Source organism: Oncorhynchus nerka, linkage group LG20 (genome assembly GCF_034236695.1).
Source record: "Oncorhynchus nerka isolate Pitt River linkage group LG20, Oner_Uvic_2.0, whole genome shotgun sequence".
Lineage (NCBI taxonomy): Eukaryota > Metazoa > Chordata > Actinopteri > Salmoniformes > Salmonidae > Oncorhynchus > Oncorhynchus nerka.
Window position 1 is genome coordinate 9,237,551 of NC_088415.1, and position 17,993 is coordinate 9,255,543.

Here is a 17,993-nt window from a genome sequence, read left to right on the forward strand (position 1 = left end):
TTGAGCGAATCTGCAGAGAAAAATGGGAGAAACTCCCCAAATACAGGTGTGCCAAGCTTGTAGCGTCATACCCAATAAGACTTGAGGCTATAATCGCTGCCAAAGGTGCTTGAACAAAGTACTGAGTAAAGGGTCTGAATGCTTATGTACATTTTTATATTTAACACATTTGCAAAAATGTCTAAAAACCTGTTTTTTTTTTTCCGTCATTATGGGATATTGTGTGTAGATTGATGAGGGGGAAAAAATTGTTAATCATTTTAGAATACGGCTGTAACGTAACAAAATGTGGAAAAAGTCAAGGGGTCTGAATACTTTCCGAATGCACTGTATACAAAGTATTAACCCCTCTTGGAATTAAATTGGATTTTTGGGGAGTATCATTTGATTTACACAACATGCCTACCACTTGGAAGATGCAAAACATTTTTTATTGTGAAGCAAACAAGAAATGAGACAAAAAAACAGAAAACTTGAGCGTGCATAACTATCCCCCCCCAAAGTCAATACTTTGTAGAGCCATCTTTTGCAGCAATTACAGCTGCAAGTCTCTTGGGGTATGTCTCTATAAGTTTGGCACATCTAGCCACTGGGATTCTAGCCCATTCTTCAAGGCAAAGCTGCTCCAGCTCCTTCAAGTTGGATGGGTTCCGCTGGTGTACAGCAATCTTTAAGTCCTACCACAGATTCTCAATTGGATTGAGGTCTGGGCTTTGACTAGGCCATTCCAAGACATTTAAATGTTTCCCCTTAAACTACTCGAGTGTTCCTTTAGCAGTATGCTTAGGGTCATTGTCCTGCTGGAAGGTGAACCTCCGTCCCAGTCTCAAATCTCTGGAAGACAAACAGGTTTCCCTCAATAATTTCCCTGTATATAGCGTCATACATCATTCCATAATTTCTGACAAGTTTCCCAGTCCCTGCCGATGAATAACATCCCCATAGCATGATGCTGCCACCACCATGCTTCTCTGTGAGGGTGGGGTTTTCGGGGTGATGAGAGGTGTTGGGTTTGTGCCAGACATAGCGTTTTCCTTGATGGCCAAAAAGCTCAATTATAGTCTCATCTGACCAGAGTACATTCTTCCATATGTTTGGGGAGTCATGCCTTTTGGCGAACACCAAACATGTTTGCTTATTTTTTTCTGGCCACTCTTCCATAAAGCCCAGCTCTGTGTTTACGGCTTAAAGTGGTCCTATGGACAGATACTCCAATCTCCGCTGTGGAGCTTTGCAGCTCCTTCGGGGTTATCTTTGGTCTCTTTGTTTCCTCTCTGATTAATGCCCTCCTTGCCTGGTCTGTGAGTTTTGGTGGGCAGCTCTCTCTTGACAGGTTTGTTGTGGTGCCATATTCTTTCCATTTTTTAATAATGGATTTAATGGTGCTCTGTGGGATGTTCAAAGTTTCTGATCTTTTTTTATAACCCAACCCTGATCTGTACTTCTCCACAACGTTGTCCCTGGCCTGTTTGGAGAGCTCCTTGGTCTTCATGGTGCTGCTTGCTTGACGGCGCTCCTTGCTTAGTGGTGTTGCAGACTCTGGGGCCTTTCGCAACAGGTGTATATATACTGAGATCATGTGACACTTAGATTGCAGACAGGTGGACTATATTTAATTAATTATGTGACTTCTGAAGGTAATTGGTTGCACCAGATCTTATTAAGGGGCTTCATAGCAAAGGGGGTGAATACATATGCACTCACCACTTTTCCGTTTTTTTAAATGTTGTAATTTAAAAAAAAATATGTTTTTGTTTTTTGAAACAAGTTTTTTTTTTTTCATTTCACAAAAACGCCAAGGGGGGGTGAATACTTTTGCAAGGCAATGTATGTGTGTATGTTTATATGTGTGTATGTGTGTGTGTGTGTGTGTGTATGTATGTGTGTGCATGTGTGTGTGTATGTGTGTGTATGTATGTTGGTGTGCGTGTGCATGTGCGTGTGTGTGTCATTATGTGTTTATCTATGTGACTGCATGTTCTGTATGTCACTCTGGATCAGTTTGATGTAGATGTACTGTACAGTACCCTGACTCCTCCCCAGTATTCACTCTCTCCTCTTATTGGATGTCCCAGTTTGTCAGGATGCCCCATCGCAGCCACAGAGAAGCTGTCCAAGAGCCACAACCTTGACAAGCAGCAGCTCTCCCAGCCAATCAGAGAGTACCTCAAAGAAAGTCCCAACAACAATGACAGAGTTTTAAGGTAAGGAACTGCCCTGTGATTAGTCATACCTCTTTCTATCTATCTATAGGAAATAAAGAAATACAAGTTGAGAAATTATTTAATGCAAATCCAGGAAGTCCAAACAGCCTAATTCTAATTCTAACTTTAAGATTGTTGAAATTCCAATTGCATTCAACATAAATTCAAGAAATTAATTGGAATTTCAAATGAAATTGGATTTGACCCCAAACCTGTGTGTTATGCTCGTTGATAGAAGGAGACCAAGGCACAGCGTGGTAAGCGTACATCTTATTTTATTTAGATGAACACCAAAACAAACAAAAAAAGATAAACGAGCGTAACGTTTTGCAGGCTACACAGTAACTGAACAGAAACAAGATCCCACAAACTCAGGTGGAAAACAGGCTGCCTAAGTATGATCCCCAATCAGCAACAATAGACACCTGCCTCTGATTGGGAACCATACCCGGCCAACAAAGAAATAGAACACATAAATTTGCCCACCCAATTCCGGCCGCAAACCTGAACCTATAGGGGAGGGTCCGGGTGGGCATCTCATCTCGGTGGAGGCTCCGGTGCGGGACGCAGACCCCGCTCCACTTGAGGCTCCCCCCACGTCGGTGGCGCCTCTGGTGCGGGGATTGTCGCTGGGGACACCGAACCGTAGATCGTCGTCGCGGACTCCGGACTGTAGATCACTGCTGGAGGAACCAAACCACCGATCGTCGCCAGAGGCTCCAGCCTGGGAACTCTCGCCGGAGGCTCCTGACTGGGGACTGTCGCTGGAGTCCCCTGACTGGGGACCTTCGTTGGAGTCTCCTGACTGGAGACCTTCGCTGGAGTCTCCTGACTGGAAACCTTCGCTGGAGTCTCCTGACTGGAGACCTTCGCTGGAGTCTCCTGACTGGGGACCCCCGCTGGATGCTCCGGACCGCAGACCGCAGCTGGAGACTCCGGACTGCGGATCGTCGCTGGAGACTTCGTGCCATGGATCTTCACTTGAGGCTTCGGGCCATGGATCACCACTGGAGGCTCCAGGCCATGGATCACCACTGGAGGCTCCGGGCCATGGATCACCACTGGAGGCTCCGGGCCATGGATCACAACTGGAGCCTTCGTGCCATGGATCATCACTGCAGGCTCTGGGCCATGGATCATCACTGGAGGCTTCGTGCCATGGATCATCACTGGAGGCTTCGTGCCATGGATCATCACTGGAGGCTTAGGGCCATGGATCATCACTGGAGACGTCAGGCCATGGATCACCACTGGAGGCTGGGTGCGTAGAGCTGGCACAGAACGCACCGGGCTGGAGAGACGCACTGGAGGCCTGGTGCGTAAAGCTGGCATAGGGCTTACCGGGCTGGGGAGACGCACTGGAGGCCTGGTGCGTAGAGCTGGCACAGGGCTTACCGGGCAGGGCAGACGCACAGGAGACCGGGTGCGTGGAGCTGGCACAGGATATACTGGGCCATGGAGACGCACAGGAAGTCTGGAGGGCAGAGCTGACGCAACCCGTCCTGGCTGGATGATCACCCTAGCCCGGCAACTGTGGGGCGCTGGCACAGGACGTACTGGACTGTGAAGGCGCACCGGGGACACAGTGCGCAGAGCCGGCGCAGGATATCCTGGGCCGAGGAGGCGCACTGGAGGTCTGGAGCGTAGAGCTGGCACAACACGTCCTGGCTGAATGCTCATCCTAGCCCGGCAACTGCGGGGCGCTGGCACAGGACACACTGTGCTGTGGATGCGTACCGGAGACACAGTACGTGTAACCGCAAAGCATGGTGCCTGAAGGGTCACACGCTCCTCAAAGTGACTGTCTTTCTCCAGACTCCAACCCCTCCAAACTCTTTCGTCCCTCTCCACTGCCAACCACTCCTAGCTCAAACGGTCCAAGAATTCCTCCTCAGTTTCGGACTCACCGCTCAGTACCGACGCCCACGTCATCTATTTTTTGGGGCTGCCTCTCGGGTTTCTGTCGTGTCCTCTCCTCCTGACCACGCTGCTTGGTCCTTTGGTGGTGGGATCCTCTGTTACGCTCGTTGATAGAAGGAGACCAAGGAGCAGCGCGGTAAGCGTACATCTTATTTTATTTAGATGAACACCAAAACAAACAAAAAAAGATAAACGAGCGTAACGTTTTGCAGGCTACACAGTAACTGAACAAAAACAAGATCCCACAAACTCAGGTGGAAAACAGGCTGCCTAAGTATGATCCCCAATCAGAGACAACGATAGACAGCTGCCTCTGATTGGGAACCATACCCGGCCAACAAAGAAATAGAACACATAGATTTGCCCACCCAAGTCACACCCTGACCTAACCAAATAGAGAATAAAAAGGCTCTCTAAGGTCAGGGCGTGACACTGTGACCTTGCAGTGACTGAGTAGCACCACTCGTGCTGTTGTCGACTGCTCGGCAGGCGGAGCCCTTGTATGATGTGTCAATCAGGACATCCCAGTTTTAATCAGCACTAGTGCAATGATGTTTTTGTCATGTCACCTCAACATCCTGTTCTCTCTATTCACCCTCATCACGCTCAAAGGAATGATAATTACATTTAACGACTAGACAGAGGTATTATGCTAAGTACATCCTCATTTCTTGGTATTTTAATTAATAATGCCACCCGATAAGCTAATTATGCGAGTTAGAGGGTATTGTGAGGATAAGGGAAAATAATTGCTTTCCTTGAGGAACCTCGTCTGTGGTCCGACAAAGTGCCCAAGTATTTAAACATAATAAAGCTAGCCTTGTTTTTTCTTCATTGTCATTCAAATGAGCTGGCCTTTTCTGTGTGTAGAAAACACACCCGAGCTGGCTAAATACTCGACATGATATCATTGTTATAATGCTATCCACGTTGAATAAAGAGAAAGGTTATCCCAGTGCTCAATGGCAGAAAGCACACAGCTCAGTTCAACACTGTCTGTCTATGTGTCTGTGAACATGACAGGAGCCATTTCCTCCCAGACAGTCTTTGAGCCATGCGAGAGAGCATGTTGTTTGAGCCATTCCAGGCTACTGTCTGTGACCAGGGATATGGGATTGTACATGGTAGGAGCGGTGAGGGATGGGGTACTATACTCTGTGATAAGTAGAGGGAAATCACTGGACTACACTATCCCCTCCCAGGACCATTTGCGTGTGTCAGTGGATTTAACCCCAACAGGTCTGACAAAAGCCCTGGCACTCCAGGAAAACGAGAGGGTTTAAAGCTAATCAATTCCATGCTCTACAATATGCAAATGTGCCCTCTGCTGATAAGAGAGCTTTTAATCCTGCCTCTCTCCTCCCAAGCAGACTGTTCCTCTCACACACACACACCCCCTTTCTCTCTCTCTCAATTCAATTCAATTCTCTCTCACCCACTTTCTCTCTCACTCTCTTCTTTTCACTCTCTCTCTCGCTCTCTCTCTTTGTCTCTCTCTCTCACCCTCTCTCTCTCTCTCTCTCTCTCTCTCTCTCTCTCTCGCTCTCTCTCTCTCTCTCTCTCTCTCTCTCTCTCTCTCTCTCTCTCTCTTTGTCTCTCGCTCTCTCTCTTTGTCTCTCTCAATTCAATTCAAGGGGCTTTATTGGCATGGGAAACATGTGTTAACATTGCCAAAGCAAGTGAGGTAGATAATATACAAAAGTGAAATTAACAATATTTGTCTCTATTTGTCTCTCTCTTTGTCTCTCTCTTTGTCTCTCTCATTGTCTCTCTCTCTCTCTTTGTTTCTCCTTTTTGTCTCTCTCTCCCTCTCTCTCTCTCTCTCTCCCTCTCTCCCTCTCTCCCCTCCAGGCCCATGTGTTTTGTGAAGCAGCTGGAAGTACCTCACTATGGGCAGTACAGGCCCAATATGGTGCCTGCCACACCTCGTGCCAACCTGGCCAAGGAGCTGGAGAAGTACTCCAAGGTCTCCTTTGATTATGCAAGCTTCGACTGTCAGGTGTTTGGGAAACGCATGCTTGCTCCAAAGATACCGACCAGCGAAGCCTCACCCAAAGCCTTCAAATGTAAGGAAACGTTGTCCTATAGCCGTATATATCTTTAGCCCACACAGACAACCCCCCAGACATACAGACACAGATACAGACACACAACAGGACACGATTGTATAGCTAAAATCTCTGTTTATCTTTTTTCTGCTCCCTCAGCTAAACTCTCGTCCCCCAAGTCTTCTTCTCCCAGCCTCAGCCTGCATGGAGGTTATGGAAAGACTGCCTCCTCTTCTGCCTACGACTACTCCCATGAAGCCCAGGCAGCCCACATGGCTGCCACCGCTATCCTAAACCTGTCCACACGCTGCTGGGAGAGGCCTGAGAACCTGAGCACCAAGCACCAGGACCTGGCTAGCAAGGTAGGCAAGCCCCCTATCTTTAGCCCTGCTTATACCTGCTGCTAACATGTATTCTTTGTCCTGATTGTGTCCACAAGTTACCCCCTAGACTCCTAGAGCTCACCTACTGCCAAGTTACCACCTAGACTCCTAGAGCTCACCTACTGCCAAGTTACCACCTAGACTCCTAGAGCTCACCTACTGCCAAGTTACTCCTAGACTACTAGAGCTTACCTACTGCCAAGTTACTCCTAGACTCCTAGAGCTCACCTACTGCCAAGTTACCACCAAGACTCCTAGAGCTCACCTACTGCCAAGTTACTCCTAGACTCCTAGAACTCACCTACTGCCAAGTTCCCACCTAGACTCCTAGAGCTCACCTACTGCCAAGTTACCACCGAGACTCCTAGAGCTCACCTACTGCCAAGTTACCCCCTAGACTCCTAGAGCTCACCCACTGCCAAGATACCCCTAGACTCCTAGAGCTCACCTACTGCCACCAAGCTACCCCCTAGACTCCTAGAGCTTACCTACTGCCAAGTTACCCCTAGACTCCTAGAGCTCAGCAACTTCTAAGTTACCCCCTAGACTCCTAGAGCTCACCTACTGCCAAGTTACCCCCTAGACTCCTAGAGCTCAGCAACTTCCAAGTTACCCCCTAGACTCCTAGAGCTCACCTACTGCCAAGCTACCCCCTAGACTCCTAGAGCTCATCTACTGCCAAGTTGCCACCTAGACTCCTAGAGATCTAACTCTGCCAAGTTACCCCTAGACTCCTAGAGCTCACCTACTGCCAAGTTACCACCTAGACTCCTAGAGATCTAACTCTGCCAAGTTACCCCTAGACTCCTAGAGCTCACCTACTGCCAAGTTACCCCCTAGACTCCTAGAGCTCAGCAACTTCCAAGTTACCCCCTAGACTCCTAGAGCTCACCTACTGCCAAGCTACCCCCTAGACTCCTAGAGCTCATCTACTGCCAAGTTGCCACCTAGACTCCTAGAGATCTAACTCTGCCAAGTTACCCCTAGACTCCTAGAGCTCACCTACTGCCAAGTTACCACCTAGACTCCTAGAGATCTAACTCTGCCAAGTTACCCCTAGACTCCTAGAGCTCACCTACTGCCAAGTTACCACCTAGACTCCTAGAGATCTAACTCTGCCAAGTTACCACCTAGACTCCTAGAGCTCACCTACTGCCAAGTTACTCCCTAAACTCCTAGAGCTCCCCAACTGCCAAGTTACTCCCTAAACTCCTAGAGCTCACCTACTGCCAAGTTACTCCCTAAACTCCTAGAGCTCCCCCAACTGCCAATTTACTCCCTAAACTCATAGAGCTCACCTACTGCCAAATTACTCCCTAAACTCCTAGAGCTCCCCCAACTGCCAAGTTACCACCTAGACTCCTAGAGCTCACCTACTGCCAAGTTACTCCCTAAACTCCTAGAGCTTACCTACTGCCAAGTTACTCCCTAAACTCCTAGAGCTCCCCCAACTGCCAAGTTACCACCTAGACTCCTAGAGCTCACCTACTGCCAAGTTACTCCCTAAACTCCTAGAGCTCACCTACTGCCAAGTTACCCCTAGACTCCTAGAGCTCACCTACTGCCAAGTTACCACCTAGACTCCTAGAGCTCACCTACTGCCAAGTTACTCCCTAAACTCCTAGAGCTCACCTACTGCCAAGTTACCCCTAGACTCCTAGAGCTCACCTACTGCCAAGTTACCCCCTAGACTCCTAGAGCTCACCTACTGCCAAGTTACTCCCTAAACTCCTAGAGCTCACCTACTGCCAAGTTACTCCCTAAACTCCTAGAGCTCACCTACTGCCAAGTTACCACCTAGACTCCTAGAGCTCACCTACTGCCAAGTTACCACCTAAACTCCTAGAGCTCACCCAACTGCCAAGCAAATAGAATGTAACATCAGGTGGCGTTCATTAACAGGAAGAGGATGGTGTTGAGGTATTGTTGCATCACCTATCTTTATATTTTTTTTCCCCCTATCCCTTCATCCTTTTCATGTTGTTATTGAATTTGGCTGGCTGCCAGTTCCCTCGGATTACCGTCCACCAGGTAGTCTTTTTTCATTATCTGCCGGCCGAATCTCTCTGTCCCTCCCTCCCTTCCTCCCTCTGTCTATCTGTGCACAGAAGATGTAATTGGAGCAGCACTCACACCCATACTGTGTTTTTTTAAAAAGCTTTTTGCCTTTGCGGGGAGAGTGACTGTTTCATCCTTTTTTGATTTCCTGACATGGTGTTGGGCGATAGAAAGGGAAGATTAATGGCCATCGTAGCTCAGTAGTAGTGCTCGTCAGCCAGGGACCGTTCTGGGACCAGGGCCCATTTCTTTCTTGCTCCCCACAGCCAACGTGCCCGCGGCGCGTAACTCTTTGATTTCTCTGGCTCCTCTACAGTCAATATGAATACCATTTCAGATGAATACTAAAGAGAGGTTCTGTTTCCCCGGTATTATAGATCTGACAATACAAACGGAGCCTGACCAGCTCTGTTGGCAATGTATGTCCATTCAAACGTGTTTAAGAGAGACAGGTGGGGCATTAAGATAACAGGCGCTGGGGATAGACTTGTCGTGATACATTGTGGTGTGTATCACATGAGACAATGTAATGTTATTGTGATTACCATAATTGCCCTCTGCAGAGCATGGACATCGAGGTGGACGAGAATGGAACTCTTGACCTGAGCATGAAGAAGCCCGTCAAACGAGAGGGCACCAGCCCTGGGGTATGTTCCCCGGACCCCTCCTCCTCCTCCTCATCCTCCCTGCACCACGGAGGCAGCAGTGGCATGACCTCGCCCCACACGGGCCACGCCTACAAACAGGAACACTGGGAGGAGCCTCTGGACTACACCAAACCTAACCGCCAGCGGGAGGAGGATACAGAGGAGGTCTGTCCTCTACCTTCTTCTTCTCCTTCATCTGTCCTTGTCTCTTCTCCTCATTATGATCATGGAGGCTCGTTGCCATGTGTACACTCATGCGTAACAAACCATTTAAAATGTACTAAAGGATTCGGTTGTGTTTTCCACCCTTCTTGATTCCATTTGATTGCACAGATGGAGCACCACACAGCGCAGTCGTTTGCCTCGTCCGACCCTGAGGACATGGACCTGATGCAGGACTACCCCGAGGAGAGGAAGTACCCTGGAGAGGTCACCACCCCAAACTTCAAGGTCCAGTTCCAACAGCCAAAGGATTGCAAGAAAGATGTGCTCCTGTAAGTAAATGGTCTGTCTATTCTCCCTGGAGGAACGGCTGTACAAAGCATCCTTTAAGTCCAACATGACACTCTCTCTGATTTTCTGATCCCCTTTCCCCTGAGATACTGTCATTCACCATCCTCTCCTCTCCTCTCCTCTCCTCTCCTCTCCTCTCCTCTCCTCTCCTCTCCTCTCCTTTCCTTTCCTTTCCTATCCTCTCTATTGTTGTCTCCAGGTGCCCCACTCCTGGCTGTGACGGCAGTGGCCACATCACCGGAAACTATGCATCCCATCGCAGGTATGGTATGCCCCTCTATATAGCACAAGCCCTGAGCCAATGATGTAGTCACACTGTATACAATAAACATAGCAGCTAACTTAAATAACAATTTAGATTAAGATTGCATCAAAAATAGAATGTTTTCCTTGCTGGCTGTTTTCCAAAGACTTTCGCAATAACTTTGAACTATATTTTGTCTTTGATTATTTTCCTCCCTCACTTTCTCTTTCTCTCTCTCTCTCTTCTCTTTATCTATCCTCTCTATTTCTCTATCTTTCTCTCTTCTCTTCTTTCTCTCTTCTCTTTCTCTCTCTCCTCTTTCTCTCTCTCCTCTTTCTCTCTCTCTCTCTCTCTCTCTCCCTCTCTCTTTCTCTCTCTCTTCTCTTTCTCTTTCTCTCTCTCTTCCTCTCTCCCTCTCTTCTCTTTCTCTCTTCTCTTACTCTCTCTCTTATCTTTCTCTCTCCCTCTCTCTTCTCTTTCTCTCTCTCTTATCTTTCTATCTCCTCTCTCTCCCTTCAGTCTGTCTGGGTGTCCTCTTGCTGATAAGAGTCTTCGGTCCCTCATGGCGACCCACTCTGCTGAACTGAAGTATGTCTGTCTTCCACTGGGCTTTCTCCTTGGTTCTGTCACTACTGTATGCTACAATGATCAATTCTATTTACTTCTATTTCTGCTGTTTTTACTGGGACTGCTAACATCAATGTTACTGCATCTGCCCTTGTTATTCTCCCGCACCCATCTCCGGTGACAAACCAGAACTCCGACACCCCCACACCCATCAGTTGCTATGGTGCAAATGTGATGGTTCTATTTTGTCGGTGTGCTTACATTTAACCCATTCCCCTTGATTTTCCCAGGTGCCCCACTCCAGGATGTGATGGTTCAGGACATAACACTGGAAACTACGCCTCCCACAGAAGGTACAGAGCTCATCAGTGGACTACCAACCTACGTCCACCATCCCTACCTACTTTCCATCTTGTATGGGAGACAGTCGCAAAACGACCTTCTCTCTCCCTCTCCCTCGCTCCTCCTTCTCACACACACAGACCACAAGGCCAGTGAAGCTTAGAAAGAGATCATGGTAGTTTCAGGCAGGACTCATACACTCATACACTCATCCGCAATTGTGAAAAATCAAGTTTTATCTATTTTTGATATGCTTATCCTTTTAGTTTGGTTTTACTACTTTGTTGGATTTACTATTTAAAATAGCGTTTATTTATTTATTTTATTTTAATTTAAAATGTTTCACTTTCTTTCGGGCTTGACTAGAATAAAAAAATAAGATGCTTTCCATATAATGTTCCATCCCTTTTTGTCAAACAGTAACGTCACCACCATAAAAGACGATTGTTCAAGGTGTTTTTCCACCCTTTTTTTATCGGCTTCATACTTTCTGTTTTCAGTTTGTCTGGGTGCCCCCGTGCCAAGAAAGGTGGATTAAAAACATCTCCCACCAAGGACGACAAGGAGGACTCCGAGCTCTTAAAGTTCGTACCACTAAAGAAAGCCACGGCCCTTTTTTCTTCCAATTAAGATATACGGTAAAAGTCACATCCAAAATAGTAAAGGCAGTCACCCTGACCTCCGTGCAGAGGCAGGATGACCTGTCCCCAGTCTGTCTCCTAGAGATGACATCATCACAGCAGTACCACACCCAGACCAGCCTGAGACGCACTGCGCTGCCTGTGCTGACTCATAGTACTGTAGTTCATCGTAGAGTATTGCAGTGTAGATCATGTCTCAAAAAATATTACATTAATATTTCTCTGAAATTGTCTCTTTTCAACTGACGACAGCTAATAAAAGACCTTGGTGTCTGTGTTTGTTGAATGTGCTTGCTTGGTTATGCTACCACAACATGATGCCAGGCAACAGGTACAGTACCTATAGCGGGGTACCAATAATATTAAACCTACGGCGATGAAGTAACACTGTTTTTAGTCGGGCAGGTTTTTGGCCTCACAGTGAAATTGTGTTACATAGTGTTACATAGTGAAATAGTGTTACATAGTGAAATAGTGTTACATTGTGAAATAGTGTTACATAGTGAAATAGTGTTACATAGTGAAATAGTGTTACATAGTGAAATAGTGTTACATAGTGAAATAGTGTTACATAGTGAAATAGTGTTACATAGTGAAATAGTGTTACATTGTGAAATAGTGTTACATAGTGTTACATAGTGAAATAGTGTTACATAGTGAAATAGTGTTACATAGTGAAATAGTGTTACATAGTGTTACATAGTGAAATAGTGTTACATAGTGAAATAGTGTTACATAGTGTTACATAGTGAAATAGTGTTACATAGTGTTACATAGTGAAATAGTGTTACATAGTGTTACATAGTGAAATAGTGTTACATAGTGTTACATAGTGAAATAGTGTTACATAGTGTTACATTGTGAAATAGTGTTACATAGTGTTACATTGTGAAATAGTGTTACATAGTGTTACATAGTGAAATAGTGTTACATAGTGAAATAGTGTTACATAGTGGAATAGTGTTACATAGTGAAATAGTGTTACATAGTGAAGTAGTGTCACATAGTGAAATAGTGTTACATAGTGTTACATGGTGAAATAGTGTTACATAGTGTTACATAGTGTTACATAGTGAAATAGTGTTACATAGTGAAATAGTGTTACATAGTGTTACATGGTGAAATAGTGTTACATAGTGTTACATAGTGTTACATGGTGAAATAGTGTTACATAGTGTTACATAGTGAAATAGTGTTACATAGTGAAATAGTGTTACATAGTGTTACATGGTGAAATAGTGTTACATAGTGTTACATAGTGTTACATGGTGAAATAGTGTTACATAGTGTTACATGGTGAAATAGTGTTACATAGTGTTACATGGTGAAATAGTGTTACATAGTGTTACATGGTGAAATAGTGTTACATAGTGAGATAGTGTTACATAGTGAAATAGTGTTACATAGTGAAGTAGTGTTACATAGTGAAATAGTGTTACATAGTGAAATAGTGTTACATAGTGAAATAGTGTTACATAGTGTTACATAGTGAAATAGTGTTACATAGTGAAATAGTGTTACATAGTGTTACATAGTGAAATAGTGTTACATAGTGTTACATAGTGAAATAGTGTTACATAGTGTTACATAGTGAAATAGTGTTACATAGTGTTACATAGTGAAATAGTGTTACATAGTGTTACATAGTGAAATAGTGTTACATAGTGAAATAGTGTTACATAGTGAAATAGTGTTACATAGTGAAATAGTGTTACATAGTGAAATAGTGTTACATAGTGAAATAGTGTTACATTGTGAAATAGTGTTACATAGTGTTACATAGTGAAATAGTGTTACATAGTGAAATAGTGTTACATAGTGAAATAGTGTTACATTGTGAAATAGTGTTACATAGTGTTACATAGTGAAATAGTGTTCCATAGTGAAATAGTGTTACATAGTGAAATAGTGTTACATAGTGTTACATAGTGAAATAGTGTTACATAGTGAAATAGTGTTACATAGTGTTACATAGTGAAATAGTGTTACATAGTGTTACATAGTGAAATAGTGTTACATAGTGTTACATAGTGAAATAGTGTTACATAGTGTTACATAGTGAAATAGTGTTACATAGTGTTACATTGTGAAATAGTGTTACATAGTGTTACATTGTGAAATAGTGTTACATAGTGTTACATAGTGAAATAGTGTTACATAGTGAAATAGTGTTACATAGTGGAATAGTGTTACATAGTGAAATAGTGTTACATAGTGAAGTAGTGTCACATAGTGAAATAGTGTTACATAGTGTTACATGGTGAAATAGTGTTACATAGTGTTACATAGTGTTACATAGTGAAATAGTGTTACATAGTGAAATAGTGTTACATAGTGTTACATGGTGAAATAGTGTTACATAGTGTTACATAGTGTTACATGGTGAAATAGTGTTACATAGTGTTACATAGTGAAATAGTGTTACATAGTGAAATAGTGTTACATAGTGTTACATGGTGAAATAGTGTTACATAGTGTTACATAGTGTTACATGGTGAAATAGTGTTACATAGTGTTACATGGTGAAATAGTGTTACATAGTGTTACATGGTGAAATAGTGTTACATAGTGTTACATGGTGAAATAGTGTTACATAGTGAGATAGTGTTACATAGTGAAATAGTGTTACATAGTGAAGTAGTGTTACATATTGAAATAGTGTTACATAGTGAAATAGTGTTACATAGTGAAATAGTGTTACATAGTGTTACATAGTGAAATAGTGTTACATAGTGAAATAGTGTTACATAGTGTTACATAGTGAAATAGTGTTACATAGTGTTACATAGTGAAATAGTGTTACATAGTGTTACATAGTGAAATAGTGTTACATAGTGTTACATAGTGAAATAGTGTTACATAGTGTTACATTGTGAAATAGTGTTACATAGTGTTACATAGTGAAATAGTGTTACATAGTGAAATAGTGTTACATAGTGGAATAGTGTTACATAGTGAAATAGTGTTACATAGTGAAGTAGTGTCACATAGTGAAATAGTGTTACATAGTGTTACATGGTGAAATAGTGTTACATAGTGTTACATAGTGTTACATAGTGTTACATAGTGTTACATAGTGAAATAGTGTTACATAGTGTTACATGGTGAAATAGTGTTACATAGTGTTACATAGTGAAATAGTGTTACATAGTGTTACATAGTGAAATAGTGTTACATAGTGTTACATGGTGAAATAGTGTTACATAGTGTTACATGGTGAAATAGTGTTACATAGTGTTACATGGTGAAATAGTGTTACATAGTGTTACATGGTGAAATAGTGTTACATAGTGAGATAGTGTTACATAGTGAAATAGTGTTACATAGTGAAGTAGTGTTACATAGTGTTACATAGTGAAATAGTGTTACATAGTGTTACATAGTGAAATAGTGTTACATAGTGAAATAGTGTTACATAGTGTTACATAGTGTTACATAGTGAAATAGTGTTACATAGTGAAGTAGTGTTACATAGTGAAGTAGTGTTACATAGTGTTACATAGTGAAATAGTGTTACATAGTGAAATAGTGTTACATAGTGAAGTAGTGTTACATAGTGTTACATAGTGAAATAGTGTTACATAGTGTTACATGGTGAAATAGTGTTACATAGTGTTACATAGTGTTACATGGTGAAATAGTGTTACATCGTGTTACATAGTGTTACATAGTGTTACATGGTGAAGTAGTGTTACATAGTGTTACATGGTGAAATAGTGTTACATAGTGTTACATAGTGTTACATGGTGAAATAGTGTTACATAGTGTTACATGGTGAAATAGTGTTACATAGTGTTACATAGTGTTACATAGTGAAGTAGTGTTACATGGTGTTACATGGTGAAATAGTGTTACATAGTGTTACATAGTGTTACATGGTGAAATAGTGTTACATAGTGAAATAGTGTTACATAGTGATACATAGTGAAATAGTGTTACATAGTGTTACATAGTGAAATAGTGTTATATAGTGTTACATAGTGAAATAGTGTTACATAGTGTTACATAGTGAAATAGTGTTATATAGTGTTACATAGTGAAATAGTGTTACATAGTGTTACATAGTGTTACATAGTGTTACATAGTGAAATAGTGTTACATTGTGAAATAGTGTTACATAGTGAAATAGTGTTACATAGTGTTACATAGTGAAATAGTGTTACATAGTGTTACATAGTGTTACATAGTGTTACATAGTGAAATAGTGTTATATAGTGTTACATAGTGAAATAGTGTTACATAGTGTTACATAGTGTTACATAGTGAAATAGTGTTACATTGTGAAATAGTGTTACATAGTGTAATAGTGTTACATAGTGAAATAGTGTTACATGGTGAAATAGTGTTACATAGTGAAATAGTGTTACATAGTGAAATAGTGTTATATAGTGTTACATAGTGAAATAGTGTTACATAGTGTTACATAGTGAAATAGTGTTATATAGTGTTACATGGTGAAATAGTGTTACATAGTGTTACATAGTGTTACATGGTGAAATAGTGTTACATAGTGAAATAGTGTTACATAGTGATACATAGTGAAATAGTGTTACATAGTGTTACATAGTGAAATAGTGTTATATAGTGTTACATAGTGAAATAGTGTTACATAGTGTTACATAGTGAAATAGTGTTATATAGTGTTACATAGTGAAATAGTGTTACATAGTGTTACATAGTGTTACATAGTGTTACATAGTGAAATAGTGTTACATTGTGAAATAGTGTTACATAGTGAAATAGTGTGACATAGTGTTACATAGTGAAATAGTGTTACATAGTGTTACATAGTGTTACATAGTGTTACATAGTGAAATAGTGTTATATAGTGTTACATAGTGAAATAGTGTTACATAGTGTTACATAGTGTTACATAGTGAAATAGTGTTACATTGTGAAATAGTGTTACATAGTGTAATAGTGTTACATAGTGAAATAGTGTTACATGGTGAAATAGTGTTACATAGTGAAATAGTGTTACATAGTGAAATAGTGTTATATAGTGTTACATAGTGAAATAGTGTTACATAGTGTTACATAGTGAAATAGTGTTATATAGTGTTACATAGTGAAATAGTGTTACATAGTGAAATAGTGTTACCTAGTGAAATAGTGTTACATAGTGAAATAGTGTTACATAGTGTCACATAGTGAAATAGTGTTACATAGTGAAATAGTGTTACATAGTGTCACATAGTGAAATAGTGTTACATAGTGAAATAGTGTTACATAGTGTCACATAGTGAAATAGTGTTACATAGTGAAATAGTGTTACTTAGTGAAATAGTGTTACATGGTGAAATAGTGTTACATAGTGAAATAGTGTTACATAGAAAATAGTGTTACATAGTGAAATAGTGTTACATAGAAAATAGTGTTGCATAGTGAAATAGTGTTACATAGTGAAATAGTGTTACATAGTGAAATAGTGTTACATAGTGAAATAGTGTTACATGGTGAAATAGTGTTACATGGTGAAATAGTGTTACATAGTGAAATAGTGTTACATAGTGTTACATGGTGAAATAGTGTTACATAGTGTTACATAGTTACATAGTGTTACATAGTTACATAGTGTTACATAGTGAAATAGTGTTACATAGTGAAATAGTGTTACATAGTGTTACATGGTGTTACATAGTGAAATAGTGTTACATAGTGAAATAGTGTTACATAGTGAAATAGTGTTACATAGTGTTACATGGTGAAATAGTGTTACATAGTGTTACATAGTGAAATAGTGTTACATAGTGAAATAGTGTTACATAGTGAAATAGTGTTTCATAGTGTTACATGGTGAAATAGTGTTACATGGTGAAATAGTGTTACATAGTGTTACATAGTGAAATAGTGTTACATAGTGAAATAGTGTTACATGGTGAAATAGTGTTACATAGTGAAATAGTGTTACATAGTGAAATAGTGTTACATAGAAAATAGTGTTACATAGTGAAATAGTGTTACATAGAAAATAGTGTTACATAGTGAAATAGTGTTACATAGAAAATAGTGTTACATAGTGAAATAGTGTTACATAGTGAAATAGTGTTACATAGTGAAATAGTGTTACATGGTGAAATAGTGTTACATGGTGAAATAGTGTTACATAGTGAAATAGTGTTACATAGTGTTACATGGTGAAATAGTGTTACATAGTGTTACATAGTTACATAGTGTTACATAGTGAAATAGTGTTACATAGTGAAATAGTGTTACATAGTGTTACATAGTGAAATAGTGTTACATAGTGAAATAGTGTTACATGGTGAAATAGTGTTACATAGTGTTACATAGTGAAATAGTGTTACATAGTGAAATAGTGTTACATGGTGAAATAGTGTTACATGGTGAAATAGTGTTACATAGTGTTACATAGTGAAAGAGTGTTACATAGTGTTACATGGTGAAATAGTGTTACATAGTGTT

General features: G+C 41.5%; 1 protein-coding gene across 4 annotated transcripts in view; it reads left to right on the plus strand.

The window, feature by feature from the left end:
- LOC115120690 (myelin transcription factor 1-like) overlaps positions 1–17,993 on the plus strand; it is a 41,419-nt gene that overhangs the window by 16,512 nt on the left and 6,914 nt on the right. Inside the window, exons 9-17 of one of the 4 annotated variants that reach the window (XM_029649651.2) lie at positions 2,076–2,204; positions 5,976–6,190; positions 6,332–6,534; positions 9,177–9,425; positions 9,594–9,754; positions 9,973–10,035; positions 10,537–10,605; positions 10,875–10,937; positions 11,427–11,510. In XM_029649651.2, the coding sequence (XP_029505511.1) occupies positions 2,076–2,204; positions 5,976–6,190; positions 6,332–6,534; positions 9,177–9,425; positions 9,594–9,754; positions 9,973–10,035; positions 10,537–10,605; positions 10,875–10,937; positions 11,427–11,510 (1,236 nt within the window). The remainder of the gene's footprint in view (positions 1–2,075; positions 2,205–5,975; positions 6,191–6,331; positions 6,535–9,176; positions 9,426–9,593; positions 9,755–9,972; positions 10,036–10,536; positions 10,606–10,874; positions 10,938–11,426; positions 11,511–17,993) is intronic. The other 3 variants (XM_029649655.2, XM_029649654.2, XM_029649656.2) reach the window with 3 other exon arrangements.